Genomic DNA, 20,886 nt, shown 5'->3' with positions numbered 1-20,886 from the left:
TCACGTAATGGCCACAAACGACTCAACGGAACGCGTCTGAGTTTCTATTACTCAGCATTAACTTGTCTGGGGAATGAAACCCTGCACAATTTTAGGTTATGAGCTAATTAATGATGGTCACACTATCTTTGTGCATGTCGTGGCGCTCCGTCGGTTACGACGACGAGGGTTCCAGTTGATCCGATCAACGGAACAGTCTGCTCGTGAAATTAATGTGCAAGTGGCTGAACACTCCACATACACGTGTACCCTTAACGTGGTCCTTGGGGAGATTCAGCGTGACACGTAGTCTGACACGGCTGGCCCTTTGAAATAAAGGTACAACAGGAACAGGAAGAAAGAGTGAGAGAAAGTTGAGATAAAAGAGTACAGCAGGTTTCACCACCACCCCCTGCCGGAGCCTCGTGAAGCTTTGGGTGTTTTCGCTCAATAAACACTCACAACGCCCAGTCTGGGAATCGAAATCGCGATTCTACGACCGTGTGTCCGCTGCCCTAACCACTGGGCCATTACGCTTCCACTATCTGCTTGTAATTTTTGTTTGTCTGGAAAGGAAGTTCAATATCGTTGTACTGATGTGGGCTGTTTAAGGTGTATATAAATGCCTTGTGACGTGTTTGCACATGTGAATTAGGAGGATAAGAATTCATACAGAAAACGCTCCTTCTCGTATGTCAAGGCGGTGTTTCAGTTTCTTCTTTTACTCTGTTTTACTCTTCGGACTGATGCGGCCATGCTACAGCACCACCTTGAATAGTTTTTAGTCGAACAAACCGACTCCAGCATTTATGTTTTTTTTTATTTTTTAAGTTTGATATTTATTCTAACAGTTTCATTTACCGAACTGCTGAGACACAACAGTCTTACATCCTTTGGTAAACAATAATCGTTTCTACTATAGGCAGAAGGTCTGAAAATTGGGGGACAGGAACTCAGTCGATCAGATCGACTGCAGTATGCAACTGGTACCTAATCTATCGACCCTGAAAAGATGGAAGGCAAAGTCAACCTCGGCGGAATTTAAACTCAGAACGTAACAATAATGACTTCATGAGAAAAAAAGTAATGGCAGCTTTTGTTAAATCGGCGCAGGGGGGGGGGGGGCTGTGTGGTATTGCACCTGTAATGAGCAATGCTTTCATCGAACATTGTAAATATAATCAAATTATAATTGTATATTTAGAATTGTATATTTAGAATTGTAAATATTTAATCGATACAGCTACTTCACCCCCTTTATGTTTGTCTGTCCTTGTTCGTCCCCTCTTTGTAATACCTTTATGGCAAATATTTATGAAATAAAATAGCTTGCTAACCAACTACATGGTTCTGCGTTCAGTCCCACTGCGTGGCACCTTGGGCAAGTGTCTTCTATTATAGCCTCGGGCCGACCAAAGCCTTGTGCGTGGATTTGGTAGACGGAAACTGAAAGAAGCCCGTCGTAATATGTATATATATATATATATATATATATATATATGTGTGTGTGTGTGTGTGTGTGTGTGTGTGTGTGTGTGTGTGTGTGTGTATGTTTGTGTGTCTGTGTTTGCCCCCACCCCCACCCCCCAGTATCACTTGACAACCGATGCTGGTGTATTTACGTCACCGTAACTTAGCGGTTCGGCAAAAGTGACCGATAGAATAAGTACTAGGCTTACAAAGAATAAGTCCTGGGGTCGATTTGCTCGACTAAAGGCGGTGCTCCAGCATGGCCGCAGTCAGATGACTGAAACAAGTAAAAGTGTAAAAGAGTAAATGGTAAGGCGGTGAGCTAGCAGAAACGTTAGCACAAAGGGCGAAATGCGTAGCGGTATTTCATCTGTTTTTTACGTTCTGAGTTCAGATTCCGCCAAGGTCGATTTTGCTATTCATCCTTTCAGGGTCTATAAATTAAGTACCAGTTGCGTACTGTGTTCGATCTAATCGACTGGGCCCCTCCCTCAAAATTTCGGGCCTTGTGCCTAGAGTAGAAAAGTTGTTAAATGGTGTATTCTATAAAATTAACCACGGTGCATTATTAACAGCCTGTTATTCTTAGGGCATTACAACTAAAATCTGTTATAAAATAAGTGAAAGTTTCCTATAAAATGTCAGATAATACTCTCGATTAAACTTAGGAAGAAATATTCGTCACGATTTACCATTATTAACAAACTAGCTTCTTTTTACGTTTGTATAATCTAATCTAACAATATTTCCCAATTACATGAACAACACAATAAAGTTAATTGCCCAGAGTAGCCTTCTGCATGCAAAAGGATAGTTGAGTGTAGAACATCAAGAACATTATATTATTTTTTGTATCATTCATGTCATGTCATTTTCTTTTGTTCTTCTGCCTTCCAAGTAAAAGAATAGCTTACTCTTTCGCCTTTTATTGTTCGTGTAACAGCGGCGTAGATGTAATTCATTATTCAATATAAAGCGCAGGGACACAGTTTCGGTAAAAATTCTGTTTTGAATTGCAATCATGAAAATGTTTTGTTTTTTTTTCTTCCATCATCTCTATAAATAGCCCCACTAAGAAAGAAATACTTTTAAAATTAAATAGAAGAGAAAAAAAAGCGGAAATTACGATAAACCGGGATGAAGAAACAAGTGAAAGGTTAAGAATTTGATCTTCCTAGTACAATAAGCAATATATCGTTTTTGAATTGAAATTATGAAATAAACCTTGAAAGAAATATTAAGAGCTGTATAAGTTTAAAAATGATATCCATTGTATGCAATATGGTTACAGAATAGACTGTACTATAAGTTCCTTTACTTTATAAACTCAAAGCGCCGGTTTCCATGGCACATATGTGTGTGTGTGTGTGTGTGTGTGTGTGAAGGCGCATGGCTTAGTGGTTAGAGCGTCGAGCTTACGATCGGGAGGTTGTGAGTTCGAATTCCGGACCGGGCCGCGGGTTGTGTTCTTGAGCAAGACACTTTATTTCACGTTGCTCCAGTTCACTCAGCTGTAGAAATGAGTTGCGATAAAAGCTGTATCGGCCTTTGCCTTTCCCTCGGATGACATCGGTAGCGTGGCGTGGAGAGGAGAGACTAGTAAGCATGGGCAACTGCTGGTCTTCCATAAACAAACTTGCCCGGACTTGTGCCTGGAAGAGTAACTTTCTATGTGCAATCCCATGGTCAGTCATGACCGAAGGAGAGTCTCAGCAATATATTATATATGTATATACATATATTCCCTACCTGGACAGGACGCCGGTCCGTCGCAGGATTACTCATTGTTGCCAGCTGAGTGGTCTGGAGCAGTGTGAAATGAAGTGTTTTGCTCAAGAAAACAACGCGTCGCCTGGTCGGAACCACAGTCTTACGATAACAAGTCCAACACTCTAGCCACTAAGCCACGCGCCTTCATAGTTAGAGAATATAATATTCTCATATTTCCAAAATTGAATCGCTAAAAATCATATAAATGTTTTAATTAACGACACAGAAATACTTGAGGTAGCAACAAATACGAGGGTGAGTCAAAAGGTAATGCCATTTTGTTTATGATAGGTATAATGACCAACACAGGAACATGTATCATACATCAAAAGGGAGCTGGTCCTCTGTGGATCACATCTCTACTTCTCAACAGTCACCGTTTCTCTCAATAGCAATGTTCCACTTTCAAATGAGAGCATGTATCCCTGCCCCGTAAAATTCTGTTGACTCTTCTTTGAACCATTTCTTCACTACAGTTTTCACTTCCTCGTCACTGGACTATCATCTCTTCGGCCCCATGAAAGAGGGTTTGAGAGGCAAACATTATTCCAGTGACAAGGAAATGAAAACTGTAGTGAAGAAGAGGCGCAAAAGACAGTCAACAAAATTTTACGGAGCAGGGGTACATGCTCTCATTCGAAGGTGGAACATTGCTATTGAGAGAAACGGTGACTATGTTGAGAAGTAGAAATGTGATCCACAAAGGACCAGCTTCATTTTGATGTATGATACATGTTCCTGTGTTGGTCATTATACCTATCATAAACAAAATGGCATTACCTTTTGACTCACCCTCGTATTTGTTGCTACCTCAAGTATTTCTGTGTCGTTAATTAAATTAAAACATTTGTGTTGGTAATTATACCTGTCCTAAACAAAATAGGCATTACTTTTTGACTCACCCTCGTACATCTCAGCGCTTTTTCTAAACTGAAAGATTATATATATATATATATATATATATATATATATATATATATATATATATATATATATATATATATATAAATATGAAGGCGTGGTAGTATCAAAGGATATTTGATTTGAGTTCTTGGTTTTGATTGTTTAAGCAGCAGTAGTCGAGGAAGAAGAAGAAGGAGAGGGATTAGGGAAAGAATGAGAAAAATATGGGAGTGGTATGACAGTAGATATCGTTTCTAAAACGTTATATTCAGAACAGTCACTTCACATGAATTTATTCATAACAATTCCAATCACTACTATTACAACCACAACAGGTCACTTTTAGGTCACTCGACCATTTAAGAGGATTCCATCAACATTCTACTACTGTCATACCACTCCCGCATTTTTATTATTCTTTCTCTTCTTTTCCTCCTCCCCTTCCACCTCCTCCTCCTCCTCCTCCTCCACCACCTCTTTCTTCTTCTTCTTCTTTGGCTACTGCCGCTTAAACAATCAAAACCGAGAACTCACATCAAATATTCTTTTTGGACTGCTACAACCAAGCATTCACAAGAGTAAAAAAGAGAAAGAAAGACACACAGAAAAAACGGAAATGTCCCTTGTATTTGAAAACTATGGAAATATATTTAAAAAAAACATTTCATTTAATTTTTCCACAATTCAATTATTTTTCATACTTTACTCTAAGTTGAAAAAGTCGCAAAGACTGAAACTGGTACTAAAACATTTCTACTTTGTCTTATTTTCGTTATATATATATATATATATATATATATATATATATATATATATATATTCTTTATTTGGTTTCGGTCATTTGACTGCGGCCATGCTGGAGCACCATCTTTAGTCGAGCAAATCGACCCCAGAACTTATTTTTTGTAAACCTAGTACTTATTCTATCGAGCTCTATGCCGAACCGGTAGGTTACGGGGACGTAAAGGCACCAGCATCAATTGTCATGCGTTGTTGGGGGGCGGGGGGGGGGGGCAGCAAACACAGACACACAAACATATACGCAAACACACACACACACACACATATATATATATATATATATATATATATATATATATATATATATGATGGGATTCTTTCAGTTTCCGTATATCAAATCCACTCACAAGGCTTTGGTTGGCCTGAGGCTATAGTAGAAGACACTTGCCCAAGTTGCCACGCAGTGAAACTGAACCCGGAACCATGTATTTGGTAAGCAAGCTACTTACCACACAGCCACTCCTGCGCCTGTATGTATATATATATATATATGTGTGTGTGTGTGTGTGTGAAATCAAGAGCATCTATATAAATTCTTCCCATCACATCGGCTTTCAAATCACTGGTCGGCCAGGGTCTATATTAGAAGACGCTTGCCCAAAGAACCGCGAAGTAAAACGAAACCGAAACCATATACCTGCGAAGCAAACTTCTTAAAAACACAGCCATACCCGGGTTTGAGAAGCTTTCCTTTATATATATATATATATATATAAAATTCGAATGCTATAAATGTAATTTGTTTTCCTCTTAACAAGATTTATCACAGTAATAAAGGAGGATTAGAAATTGTGCTGAGATAAGTATATTTGGGAAAAGAGGAAGCATTGATAGAGGTGTAGTAGGAGGAATGACAGAGAGTAACATATGCAATTTAAGTAAATAAATGCATTGCATTGGTTATTTGGTGAAAGGCTTTTCTATTAATCGTTGTATTTATATACGTATAAAGTGAGAGTGTTGGAGGAGGAGAAGGTAACGTCGATAAAGGTGTGGTTGAAGAAGTAGAACGAGCTTATGTTATTGTTTGATTGTGCATTATTATAAGATATGCAGTAAAGTTTATTTATGCATTTAAGGTCTTGTTTATTCATATTATAAAACAAATAAGTAGGTGATGTCTTAATAAAGCTCGTCACACGCACACACGCACGTGTGTGTGTGTGTATGTGTGTGTGTGTGTGTGTTGAAGGGACTCGCTTTGTTGTCACATGGTTACCTGTCCACTCCCACTGCGCGGCGTCTTGGGTAAGTGACTTCTACTATAACCCCGGGCCAGCCGTTGCCTTGTGATTGAATTTGCTATGCGGAAACTGTGCGAGAATCCGTTATATACATACATACATACATACATGTGTGTGTATAAAGAGAGAGAGAGAGAGAGAGAGAGAGAGAGAGAGAAAGAGAGAGAGAGAAAGAGAGAGAGAAATAGTGTAATTTATAGGTTCATAGAAACCATTTATCATCCTTAGGATTTTAGTTGTTTCGCAACTTTCTTCATTTAATAAATATTTTCAGTGCATAACAAATTATACATTATTTACATTCGACAGACATTTGTCCTCACCTTGCCCTCCAGCCTTCTTCAGGTGCCTTGGGGAAATTTCGAACCTGGGTTCTCATTCCGAAGGTATTTTTCGATGTTATTATTGTTATTATTGTTGTTAGTGTTCAGGTCACTCGGAATCTTGGGGTTAGTAGCCCGCGCTCTTAACCACTACGCCATATGCCCGTGGGAAATTATGGAGTGAATTTTAGGGCTTATAAATTTTATATTTTCCTATCCTTCCTTAATACCGGTTCCCATATGCTATTCATATCTGCACTCGGTCTGCTTAGGAGGTTGTTGTGTCCTAGCTAATGTGCTGCTTCTTTTAGTTTTCATATTTTCCAGTGGTCCCCTCTGTTCTCATAGGGTAGACAGACTGTGGACAGTTTATTGGCCTCATCCTCTCTCTTCTTCATGATTGGAGTGGATAGTATACTTTGGAGGTAGTTGTTGCTTAACAGATCGTTATTGAGCTTGATCATTTCTTCGTGGTGTGTATCACGATCGTTACTTATATTCTTTGCACGATGTTTTAGGCACTGAGCAATCCCCCTTTTACATTGTATGGATGGTTTGAATTGAACTTGAGGTATCGTCCTGTAAAGGTCAGCTTGCGGTATACGGATGTCCTGAATCCATACTTGGTGCGTGTTATTAATACGTCCAAGAATGCCAGCTGATTGTCTTTTTCCTTTTCCATTGTGAACTGTATGGATGGCTTTGTTGAGTTCACATGATCTAACAGCACTTGGACATCTTCTTGGTGGGGTCAGAGTACAAAGGTATCATGGTGCTGGTTTTAGTGGTGTTGATTCTAAAGCCAAATTCTCAAAGTATTCTATGTATTACCGGTGATAATGGCGAACCCATAGCTAAAACTTCCTCTTGTCGATATATATATCAGTGTCCATACAGAAGTAGGTAGTTTCTACACAGAAGGTCAACATTTCCATCAAGTTTCTTATTGGTATACTAGTGCGTTCTTTTAGATGGGTGTCTGTCACTAGTTTTTCTTGAATCACCGAGAGTGCTTCACCAGTTGGGACTTTGGTGAACAGACTTATCAGATCTAGACTCACCATCTGGATGGATTCAATGGAGTTATCCTTGATCAGTTCTGTGAAGTGGGTGGAATTCTTCACGTACGATGTTGACTTTCCTGCTAATGGACTGATTATATCCACAAGGAAGCGGCTCAGTGGATGACAAGCTGAACCTCTATAGCTTACTATAGGTCTTAATGGAATACCATCTTTGTGAATCTTAGGAAGACCGTACATGTGTGGTAGTTTGCTGTAGTGTTGAGTCAGTTGTCTGTACTTCATTGGTGTAAAGTGATCCTTGTTCTTGGCAAAGATTTGTAACAACTTCCTCTGTTTTCAAAGTAGAGTCTTTCTTTACTTTGCTCTAACTACCATCACTTATAAGACTTGTCAACTTTTCAGAGTAGTCAGACTTGTTCATCACCACTGTAGCATTTCCCTTGTTCGCTGGAAGTATTATGATGGAATTGTCACTCTGTAGTCTTTTGATAGCGAACATTTCTTCCTTAGTGATGTTTGGTTTAGGAGGTTTTGCTTTTTCTAGTATCCGTCTCATTTTCCACCTTAGTTTATCTCTCTGAGCTTTTGGTATCTTTACGGCTACCTCTTCAATAGGGGCTATTATGGAATACGCTTGATGGTTGTCGCAAAGTTGAGACCTTTGTTCAGTACTGCTTCTTCAGAGCTTTCTAGGTGTCGGCTACTTACATTAATTACTGCTTTCACAGGTGGGTGACGGATTTCAGTCTTCATTCTCTGACCTTTGAGTTTCATAATCTTCTTAATCTGCGTGACTTCACCGTTTCAAATTCTTTCATGTACGACTTCTCCAGATCTTGATGGATTCTCTTTCTATCATCATCTCTGGTTATTTTTCTAAGTAATGAAGATAACCTCTCTTTGATTTCGTTATTTAGCTGATGTACAACAAACAAGATGCGGACAAATATCTGTCGAATGTAAATAAGGTAAATAATGTACATAATTCCTCATCTCTTAAATATAGAACTGCATAACAAATTGCTTACATGTTTCATATTTGCGCTAATATGCATGCTACACATTATGCAATACAATTGGTATATGCTCAAATCAATGCAGATGAAGAGAGCGAGCTCTAAAATTTGAAACATTGGTGTAACCATGATCTGCTGGTGATGTGAAGACCAGATACTATAATGTGGAGAATCGTTGAGTACCACATACTATCAAGTACCACATACTATCAAGTGGAGTATGGTAGGGAAATAATCCAACGCCTATGCTAATGCATTTAAGAAATGTAACTTATGCATAGCTGGAAGATCGCATATTCCTTTTAGTTCCATGATTTTCCCTTCACCGTTTCATCTCAGATCGGAAATTTTTAGTAATTACAAGCATATGGACAGGTTTCTTTTGTCCTTGTTAACCTGGAAGACATCAGGCACTCTCTCAAGACCTTAGTCGGCCCGTAGCCATGGTAGACTCTTGCTCAAGTTGCCGTGCGGTGGAACTGAACCCGAAGCTACATGGTCGGAAAGTGAGCTTCTTAACCACAAATCCATGTCTTCTTTAATTTTGATGTAATTTTATTAAGCCATAATATTCATTCTCAAATATATTTTCCATAAAAAAAAACGGAAAAAGATATATAAAATATTATCTAGATGAGGCTAGGCATAAAAAAAGTTTAAGATATTTTTCCATAAGATAGCAAAAGCGTAATTTTTCGGCTTTCGCCTTAATAGATGGCTTATAACTGTATTTAAAAAAATGGATATAAGCAAAGAACACTAATTTGTCTGCGTATACACACAAGGGAACATAGACATTTGTCAGGTGTGATGTCTCTCTTATACTTTGAACACTGAAGCCCTACAGTGCAATCCAGAACAAACAATTAAATACCATATATATAACAGGTGAGATAGCCATGGCTTAAATATCTTTGACCATAGGGCTTAAAAACGTAAATAATTACATATATTTACACACACGTACTCAGTGTAACATCTCTTCTTCACAAATATCAGATGTATGTTGATAATTAGTTTTATTTAGTGACTTTGGAAAATTTTCAAATGGCACCTTCTGCGTGAAAACCCTATAGTTAAGAGCAGACTAACTTATGTGGTGAGACGAACATACTTTTTTTTATTATTCCTATGGAATTATTACTATAATTAGAAGAATATTAATGAGTGTTAATGAAAATTAATCTCAAGATGTGCAATGATTATGATATATTCTGCTGAGGAAATCTAATATGATTGGAACATGTTCAGATTTGTTTTCATAGTATAGAGATAGCAAATTCTCTCCCATGTAACTTTCATTTGGGTAAATGAATTTTATTCTCATTGAAATTATAATTTTATTCGATTAAAAACGATCCCAAGTTCACTGCATTAAGTACAGTGCCTCCGATCTAAGATGTATACTAAGATGTATACTAAGATGTATACTAAGATGTATACGTGATATTAATGTCACATTTGATGCGGAGCAACGATATTTAGCCGTTGAATAAGTCATTATTTTAGAAGAAATGTCAAACCTCTTTCCGTTTGTTACTGAGTATGGACTAAGAATACCTACTGTAAATATACCCATAGGTCGGGGATGAGCTACGGGTAAAAAAAATAACCAACGGTTGTATTAAATTGTAAACATTTTGAAGAGCGACTAGCAGCACATTGGCAATGTATACATGTGACTAGTTAATAAATTTTGTTATTGTTTGGTTGTTATTGATGATGATGATGATGATGATGATGAGTTTTTCTTACCTTTGTTTTTAAGGATACTCTGACGGATGTGTCGTCTGATGTTTTCCGTTCAGCTGTTGAAACAGAAGGTCACCCGACCATTGCCCAGAACCCGGTTAATCGTAGATCCTATCGTGCTCGGAGTTTGCCAACTGGATACACCTGTGAATATAGAGACGAAGAAGCGTCAGGGGACACAGAACAATTCGAAACGGAAAGGAAAATGCGAAGGAAAAAAAGACTCGATCGCAAATTTCGCCGTCGGTCTGTACTTCGCAATCGATCTGAATTTGATCGAGAAATTCCTGAAATTATTGTAAACCCTCCCGAAGAGCCATATCGACGCTCGGCACGATCCCGCACTCTTTCAGCTTCGTCCGTTAGCAGTAGAAAACAACAAGAGAATAATGTTAAACGTAAGCCAATTCGTAAAGGAGACATAGTGTGCGATGAGAAAAAGAACGAGAAACTTACCGAGAAAAGAAGTGACAGCCACAATAAGATACAACGGCAGGATGCAGTCTGCTACAGTAGTTCATCTAACAGCTTAACCTCAGAGAGTAAGGTTGATATACAGGGGAATGACAAAACTAAAACACTGGAAGCAAATGATTACACCATTAAAAAATCGTCTGCTGATGAAAAGAAAAATAGATTCCGTTCAGTGAGTTTGACTCCTACACGTGTTCGAACGCTCGATGTAACGCCAGTATTTCGCTCTAGTACCTACGATGTACCAATGGTCAGAGGGAATGATCTACTTGCACCAGACACTAGTCCTAACAAATGTCGAAGGATCACCCTACCTTTGTGCCAAGATCTGGGTTTGGCTGCTCAAAAAGCCAAAGGAGATCAAGGTAAGACGTATTTTTATCGTGTATTTTTTAAATTCTTTTATTTGTTTCAGTCATTTGACTGTAGCCATGCTGGAGTGCTGCCCTTAGCGGAACAAATCGACCCCAGGACTTATTCTGTGTAAGCCTAGTATTATTCTATCGTTTTTTTTTGCCAAAGTGTAGATAGGGTTAATGACCAAGCTGTGTCCTGTTGAAAATCATCTGTGTGTATGTATGTATACGTGTGTGTGAGTGTGTAGGGTTAGGGTTAGGGTTAGGAATATGCGTGACCGTGTAAATGTGTGAAATTATTACTTCATTCTATCACACGTCCTCCCTCATTTTTTTCAATATTACATGTTTCCTCTCTTCTAACTATCTAAAGGACACATGATTACTAAAAATATAAATAAATGCGTCAGCCAAGTGTAAATTTTGTATTAGTTGATGCTCTGAAGATAGGATAAATCTTAAAATATTTTCTACTGCATGTCCAAATTTGTAACTACTATTTGCAGATAATGAAATAGTGAATAATTCCAAATCTCTAGTCTTAACATATATTTATTTATACACACACACACACACATATATATATACATAGGTGCAATTGTGGCAATAAGATTGCTTTCCAAGCACATGGCTCCGGGTTCAGTTCCACTGCGTGGCACCTTCGACAAGTATCTTCTACCATAGCCTCAGGCCGACCAAAGCTTTGCGTGTAGATTTGGTGGACGGGAGCTGAAGGAAGCCCGCCATATATATATATATATATATATATATATATATACACGTATGTTGGTGCAAACAGGAATCAAAATATGTGTACATGTATATTTTTATTAATATTTACGTGAATCAACAGAATGACTGAAGGTCTGAGAATTTCATGCGTTGACATGTGTGTGTGTGTGTGTGTGCTTATCGCTGATATCGGCAACAGAACTGAAAAACTGGTGCTTCCAAAGAAGTTTGCTCTGTAAGTTATTTGTTCTCCATGGATTTGAATATACGATTTGTTGTCTTTCTGCCAAATGTGTAGTGAACCAGTGATTTCTTTGTTCGAATCAACAACTCTATACCTCATTAATTCCGACGTAATATATGTATATATAAATTCCTAAAGAATTTATTGGTCTTAAACTTTTCTTTTCTGATCCACTAAAATTTAGACGTTAATGACTCGATGAATTATTAGTTTCCATAGTAATGGATAACTAAATTTAGTCGAAATTAGAAACACCATATTGATTAAAATTAAATTTAATTGGAACCACTGTTTCAAATTGCTTGCTTTTTTATTTATAGTTTCTTAACCTTTAAAATTTTGATTTTGAAACGATTCCTCCAGATATCCAACAACTGAATGTTGTTTTTTCGTGTACTTATGTCCAGCTTCATCACGAAACTTCCTTCATCAAATTCACGACAATTCACCAGCAATTTAAGAACATATTTGAAGACATCGCTCTTTATAAAATTCTAGCAGTGTGGATACAGCTCTCTCATCCTCACTGTTGGATTGCGAGAATCAAAAATGGTAGGCTGTGATGGTGTTTGGTTAATTAAAGCAATTAGCGATTCCATAGTACATACTGATGCCAAGTTATCCGCAACTGCTAAGGGCGGCCATAGTTTTAAATTCAATCTCAAATAGGTTAACTATTGCAGTCTATCTATGTTTGTAGTGTAGCATATCCCAACACCAGTTGTACAGCATATCTCTGAATTTTCATTATTATATTATATTCAGTCCATATTGAATTACGCTTTCAATTCTTAACACATTTTTCTCTTTATAATATTGTATAAGCTATTCGATGCTTGGTGAATTGTCTATGCCTTAAATTAACAAGTAATTGAGTATCACACAGTCACCTTTATCTTTACCATAATTCTTGGTTTAACTCAGAGTGATATAACCTGTGACGAGGCTGGATCAATGAATGACAGGCAAAATTCATCTACAATTTCATTTTCCACTCAGTTCCACTCAAACGGCTTTGGTTGACTGGAGTGTATAGCAAAATGCATTTACCAAGCTAGTGGTATATGGGAACCGAACCCGAACATAGTCCTCATGATTGCAAAAAAAAAAAAAAAAATTGTTAACCCCTCAACCATGCTTTTCATATGCTTTTTACTTGTTTCAGTTATTTGACTGCGGCCATGCTCGAGTAGCCTTTAGTCGAAAAAATCGACCTCCAGGACTTATTCTTTGTAAGCCTAGTACTTATTCTATCGGTCTCTTTTGCCGAACCAGTAGGTTACAAGGACGTAAAGACGCCAACATCGGTTGTCAAGCGATGGTGAGGGGAAATACACACACACACACACATATACATATATATAGAGAAAGACATAGATAGATAGATAGATAGATAGATAGATAGATTCAGATTAGAAATCGGCTTACCTTTGCGTTGAATACATCAGTAAGTATACCATACTGAATCTAAATTTGCCTTATATCGTGCCATCTATTATTACCTTCTTAATACCATTAATAACGGTAATAATACATCTTTATATATTATATATATATATATATATATATATATATATTCGTTTATATTTATATAAAGGGCATTATTACAGAAAATAATAACGCCACACATATATATATATATATACACGACAGGCTTCTTTCAGTTTCCGTCTACCGAATTCACTCACAAGTCTTTGGTTGGCCCGAGGCTACAGTAGAAGACATATGTCCAAGGTGCGACGCTGTGGGACAGAACCTGGATCCATGTGGTTGGGAAGCAAGCTTCTTACCACACAGCTACGCCTGCGCTTATATCAATAAGATTACAATTTCATTGACAACTCCATACCATTTTATAATCTTACGTGTGCAAATGTCAAATATACAGTGGCTATTAACTCTTATTTAGAGAGAATTTTCTATTAACGAGAATACGAAATGGGTGTCGTAATTATCTCTAATGGTTTACGATATCAATTTGCCATTAGAAACATTCACATGTCACTGATTGAGCAATGTGTGTTAAATGTAATCTTCAGATTAATGTTTAATAAGAAGTTATAAGTATCTACATTTCTGTTACAATTTTTGCCCGTCTTGTGATCTTACACTTTCTGACCTGCTTATTGATATAAATTGAGAATAATAAATAGTATTTTATGAATAAAAAAACTATGGACTATAATTTATATACTTCGATTATAACAATCAATTATATAAAATATGGTCTTATTTATTTTTAAAAGGTCATGTAATCTTAATTACAGAGACTCATTATTTACTAGTGAGCATTAAATAGACATTAAATTGATTCAATTAGATCTGGTTGGTGTGTATTTATGTTCATAAGAAGTGATTCAATAAAGGTTTTGTCAGAGAAACAGCCAACAATAATTACTGCTGTAGACATAAACTATATAGTATACATTAAAATTCTAGTTAATGAGAGCAAACTTCGACAATCGACCAATGACAAATTGTATAAGAACTATTTCAGTACAGTAATTTTATAGAAATATAAACAAGTGACAGGAAATGTTAAATGTATCAGGTTGGTCGAAACATAATTGCAGCTTTTAACCATCACCTCAGAGCTATGTGCCTCTGTTAAGAATAAATAATTGTTTCTAATTTAAGCACAAGGCAAATAATATCAAAAGAAGTGAGTAGAAGATACCATCGGCCGAAGTGCTTATTTCAACGGTCATAGAGGGATGAAAGGTGAAGGTGTCTCTGGAATAATTCAAGTTCCTCCAAGGTAAACTTTGTCTTTCATCTCGGAAGGAGTACCGCAAGGCATTTTTTCTGACGCTCAAACGATTCTGCCAATACCCTTAGAACCAATAATAATCATTAGATTCTACACAATTATGACAAGAAATCTGTCTATTCCAGTAGACTGGAATTCTAAATTCCTGAAAGCGATTAATTCATCAAAGAAGTTTTGAGTTGTTGCTTCGTTAATGAAGACCTTTTCTGAGAAGTTATGGAGATGTTTGACAGGGTTATTGAGAAGTTTGAGAAGTTGTAAACAGATTTTGAGAGTATGGTAGGCGAAGTAGAATTTCCGAGTCCAGTTCGTTCAGTTTTTATAGAGCTTTATGTGTAGTATATCGTTGGGTGTTGTTACGGAGACGCACACACGTGTGCGTGTGTGTGTGTGTGTGTGCTATACCATTTCGACAGATCGATAAATTTTAGTTCAAAATATGAAATATGTCCATTCATTAAAATTTGACGTAGAGTGAAGAAATTGATTTATAACTTCAAGTGCTTTTGCAACACGTGAGACTATCTCTTCGCTTTTTGTCTCGTTTCCATTGTCCGTTTTAGAGAATGAAACTGCGTGTGTATAGAAGGACTTGATTTGATACAGAGATTTCTTAGGAAAGATGATACCGATGGAAGTGTACTCCAACCGGTGTGACACTTCACCTGTCACTAGACCCTCACGGTCAGTGTGTCGGAGCGGATTTAACCTCACCTACTTTTGTGGCTCCGGTTTATTTTGGTACAGATCACCAGTCGATCACATCAACCCACTACTTGACTGCTACTTTATAATTTTTCCACCAATATCCTGAAAGACAGAACCAAAATGAATTAGCTTTAACAGTCTTGAGAATTCGTTTTATACACTTACTTTCTGTATAACAGCACTTATCATATACTTTAATTACAGTAAAGACATTTCGCACTCCAGTCACTCCTCTATTTTCAGTCATATTTCTTGTCAATTCAGTCAGAAGGAAGAATCATATATATATATATATATATATAATATGGTGAAGAAACTGTCGTCTAAATTACGTCTCATTTTAAGATATATTTATCAAAATTATATAAAAATATTTTGAAATACTAATATCTTGAAATACTAATAAAATCGCCATTGGCTTCAACCACGGCCTCCAGATGACTTCAGAATCTTCTGCAACTATTCTGGTCGGTCTCTTTGTTTAAGTTGGTGAATGGTCCTATAACCCTTGCCTTCATTTCCTCTTTGATATGACAAAGAACTTTCTTCATCTCTCGTCCAACTGCGCCTCACATCTAATAATCAAGGGGGCTATAGTCTGGCGAGTTAGGTGACCAGATGTTAGGAGTGATGTGGTCGCAGAAATTGTCTGACAGCCATGACTGAGTTCTCTTGCTTGTGTGGGATGGTGCAGTGTCCTGTTGTCAGACATAAGATCTTTCAGCAACCACCCATTTGACCCAGGGCAGCACTAACTCCTCCAGGCACTTGATGTAGGTACATGATGTAGGACTGTAGGACGTGTGGGAAAATGAATGAAGGCAGGATGTCGTCATCACAAGTGATCACTCCAAATATCATGATGCGGATTGGAAGTTTGATTTTCAACACTTTCGGTATATGTCCCTAGATGGCACTGTCCTCAGACTGACACTCAAACTCTTTAAAATGTTAGTACTGAAGCCTCCGGTGCGAATGCCAAGTAGCACTGCATGTCGTTTCCAAATTACTGGCAGAGTGAATTGCGTCATGGTACTGTTTTTTTTCTCACAGACGGTACCCTACTGCCCCTACTATACTGTGTAGTCAACAAAATCAAAAACAAACAGTGCACATGCGTTAAATTAAAAATATAAAATGGGTATAATTTGCTCATCGCAGCCTGTATGTGTGTGTATATATATATATATATATCTATGAATTTGTGTGTGAGTGTATGTGCATATATATGTTGTAAATGTGCGTGCGTGCATATATATATATATATATGTATATATTATCTCGATATATTTATCATTCTCGTTTCACTTCCCTCATTTTCCCTGAATAACAATTATTTTCGCAGCCTAATGTATCTATAATTAACTTTGTATAATAATGTTAGATGTTTGTCTAGTGTAGTGAATTATAGGGAAATTGTATATTTTATATAATGAGCTGCATGTTTTTGTTGTTGTTCTTGTTAGTTTAATGCTACTCATCTATGCGCGAGTGCGTTTACGTAGTCAATTATTTGGACCGTTCGGTGATTAGATGTATCTAGCAACGCATGATTAGAGACAAAAATGTTTGTTTAGTTGTTATTTATTTATTCATTTAAGTGGGGAAGTTGAGTATTTTACTCTTGAAAGCGGGATATCAACGAGATTTGATCTCAGAACGCAACTAAATATCGCAACTATTAGCCGTAAATGAGGACTACCAGTCCTTTTGCCTGAAACTCTAACGATTTTCTTAATCCCTAGCCTTGTTTTAGTGTGTAGTGATCGTGTATATATATATATATATATATATATATATATCTAAGGTTTAGATTTAGATTCAAAATTGAATATGGTACTTATGTTTAGGCACCAGAATATAGTATGGTATTATACAATGGTATTATACAAAACCATTCCAAAAGCGAGGTGAGCAAAAAATCATAATAAGCAACACGGATTTTAAAGATGATTGCAGTACGCACGTTTCATGCTACTCCATTTATTTAAGTAATGCGAGCATTACATTAAATATATATATATATATATATATATATATATATATATATATATATATATATATATATATATATCGTGGCACACCGTCGGGTACGACGACGAGGGTTCCAGTTGATATGACCAACAGAACAGCCTGCTCGTGAAGTTAACGTGCAAGTGGCTGAGCATTCCACATACACGTGTATTCTTAACGTAGTTCTCGGGGAGATTCGGCGTGATACAGTGTGACAAAGCTGGCCCCTTTGAAATACAGGTACAACAGAAAGAGGAAGAAAGAGTAAGCGAAAGAATAGAGTTCGCCATCACCCCCTGCTTCGTGGAGCCTTAGGTGTTTTCGCTCAATAAACACTCACAACACCCGGTCTGGGAATCGAAATCCTATGACCGCGAGTCCGCTGCCTTAACCACTGGGCCATTGTGCCTCTACACACACACACACACACACACACACACACACACACACACACACACACACACACACATATATATATATATATGTATATACGTTGTAAAAATTGTAAAGTGAATTACATCTTTGCCACACTTCTTTACATATTTGCTTCCGTCATAAACGATCAACAAGAGGATCGTATAGGAACGTGTTCTGGATATCATACGGTGAAGATATGTTACAAAGTTTCCTAAGTGTGTACTTCCTTTTTTACCTTATTTCATAAGCAAACAAACCGCTTTAGTTTGCAATGTTGTTGGAAATGTGCATCAGAAATGATTTGTTTCGATCCTTTTGTTACTTATTCTTTATCAGTGATTCTCAAAGAGCACCAGTATAATTTCTGTACGATAAAAAAATGACCTTTATTTTCGTGTCATGTAGAAATAATTGTTTCTTGTTTTTTAAAAAAAAAATGTTGAAAGCTAAGCTGCTGTTATTGACATCCAGTAAAACTTTCGACCACGTCTGGTATGAAGATCTTTTAGTAACGTTACTATTTCTTGGTTCCATCCGTATTTCTGATTAATTTAATCTCACTCACTTAGTAGTAGCTTCAACAAAAGCGTTCTTATTTTTGTCTGTACTATCATTTGGGTATTTATTTCAACACGAAAATATCCCCCACTTTACACACAGTGAGACTAGGGTGTGTCTGAATCAATGAAGGAGCTTCTATGTGGACATTTGACCTAATAGAAAAAAATCTCCCTCAACTCAAACACTCTCAACTGTAACTGGGTATTCACAATTCTTCAAAGACCTACTCGATGGACATAATTGAAATTCTTGGGCCGACTTGGAGCCAAACAATAATGACTTTAATCCTGGACAACTAGTAATAGTCTTTAAAGTACAAGATACATGCTAGTTGTTTAATTTTAAGTAATTTTATCGAAGTTATTCCAGTCATAATCACTTTATTCTTTTGCACATCTCGTGAACTACACTGTATAATGTGTTCTCTTTTAGACACCGTAGTTCGACCTGAAAGCGATATGGTGATTAATTTTTAGCAGATCGAGCGATCAAACAGATTCTCCTTTATTACTATAGTGCTCATGCGTGCAGAACGAGGCCTCCATGTCGTACACAAAGATCTTCCAAATAACAGTTAGACATTCAATAACCATTACCCTCAACTGTCAAGTATTAAGTCCTCTTAGTTTATGTAATTCCCTTGGACAAAACCATTATACATTGTCCTAATCTCCCTTTAATGCTAATAAAAATTAAAATTTGGGGTATCGGATGGTTGGCTGAGTGAGTTAAATTGATTTAAATTATTTACGTCATAAGAATTTTAAAACTTCAAGTGACGAAAAGTAATACCCCGTTTATAACCAACGGTAGAACTCGAAGTAGATAAAGCTATAAATAATCCTTTCTACCATAGACACAGAGCCTGAAATTGGGGGTGGGAGTCGATAACATCCACCCAGGTGCTTAGCGAGTACTTATCTTTTCGACCACGAAAAGATGAAAAGTAAAGACAATCACGTTGGTATTTGAACTCAGGATGTAAAGAGTCGAAAGAAATACCATTAAGCTTTTTTGTCCGGCACAGGAACGATTCAACGAGGCTGCCGCACTAGTAAAATACTGAATAATCCTTTCTACTATAGGCACCAGGCCTGAAATTTGGGGGGAGGGGTTCAATCGATTATATTGACCCAAATACGCAACTGGTACTTAATTTATCGACCTCGAAAGGATGAAAAGCAAAGTCGACTTCGGCGGAATTTGGACTCATAACGTAGCGGCAGACAAAATATCGCTAAGCATTTCGCAATTTTTTTTTATTTCCCACAAGGGGACAACAAAGAAGGGACAGTACAATCTGATATTGGGTCAGATTTATCGTATGAGTTAACAAAAGGATGAATTTTAAAATTTTATATAAAAAAGAATAGTTCGAATGATCACATTTACAAGACAGCAATACAGAATGGAGTGGGGAGGCGGGATATGCTCGGACCCCTCGAGCCCCGTCTCACCACTGATGCTCTGGGTTCGTCCTGCGTTGTATTCATGCCGTTCCATCCATACGCAACATTCGTGCGACATTCTTCCATCGATCTGGGAACATTTTCGCGGACAGGCATTTTTTCTCTAACCCTATCTTCCTTCTTAGGTGGAAGGTGAAGAAATTCACCAAGTCAGGGCCAGAGATAAAAATGCCTGTTATTAACCCTTTCACTCGAGTCCTCCAAATCACCTCTCTCGCAATTGCTACTACGATGAGAAAGCAATTCTTACCTTCTTTCCATAGGAAATCCGGTGGCTCAATTTTTACTATTGACTCAGTCGATAGCTGTACTCTTCCTGTACTTGACAACAGTTGTTTGGCATAAACCCACACATCTTACACCTCCGAACACTGAACAATAGCGTACTGGACGGTTTCCTGTGTTTTTGCTTTCTCTTCACTTTTGAAATACACTACTACCGTGGCAAAGCGTTTGCCTCTGGTCAGGTATTCTATGTCCTGCCAGATTGGCTGTAGGCATTTTTCTATAGCTTCTTTTAGTGTTTTGTCTAGTTTCTTTTCCTTTACAACAAGAGTTTTAAATGCGACTATTTTTTTTTTCGCAGTTCCTTCTATAATTTCACTCGGGAGGGTGGCTTTTACATCGTATCACTCCTTTGCAAACATGTTTTGGTGCTGGATTATTACATTTTTGTCAATACTTAGTTTTTCTTTTTTTTTTCACTCCAGCCGCAGCTGCAAAATTAAACTTTTTTGCCGGTTCGACAAGTTTTTCTGCCGTCGGCATACTTAATATTTCACAGTTCTTTTCACAGTTTTTTTTTTTACCTCTACAGAGGAAGTATTCATTTTTAACAAAATAAATTGTGGACAAACAC

General features: G+C 37.2%; 1 protein-coding gene across 6 annotated transcripts in view; it reads left to right on the top strand.

The window, feature by feature from the left end:
* Positions 1-20,886, top strand: part of LOC106871929 (regulating synaptic membrane exocytosis protein 2) — a 309,716-nt gene that overhangs the window by 163,289 nt on the left and 125,541 nt on the right. For 3 of the 6 annotated variants that reach the window (XM_089355576.1, XM_089355578.1, XM_089355574.1), the window contains exons 6-7: positions 8,433-8,483; positions 10,300-11,122. In XM_089355576.1, coding sequence (XP_089211702.1) covers positions 8,433-8,483; positions 10,300-11,122 — 874 coding nt within the window. The remainder of the gene's footprint in view (positions 1-8,432; positions 8,484-10,299; positions 11,123-20,886) is intronic. The other 3 variants (XM_089355577.1, XM_089355579.1, XM_089355575.1) reach the window with 1 other exon arrangement.

The sequence above is a fragment of the Octopus bimaculoides genome, chromosome 7 (assembly GCF_046866305.1).
Source record: "Octopus bimaculoides isolate indiv1 chromosome 7, ASM4686630v1, whole genome shotgun sequence".
NCBI classification, from domain to species: domain Eukaryota; kingdom Metazoa; phylum Mollusca; class Cephalopoda; order Octopoda; family Octopodidae; genus Octopus; species Octopus bimaculoides.
Note: the sequence above shows the minus strand (reverse complement) of the source record. Positions and strands in the feature narration are given on the sequence as shown.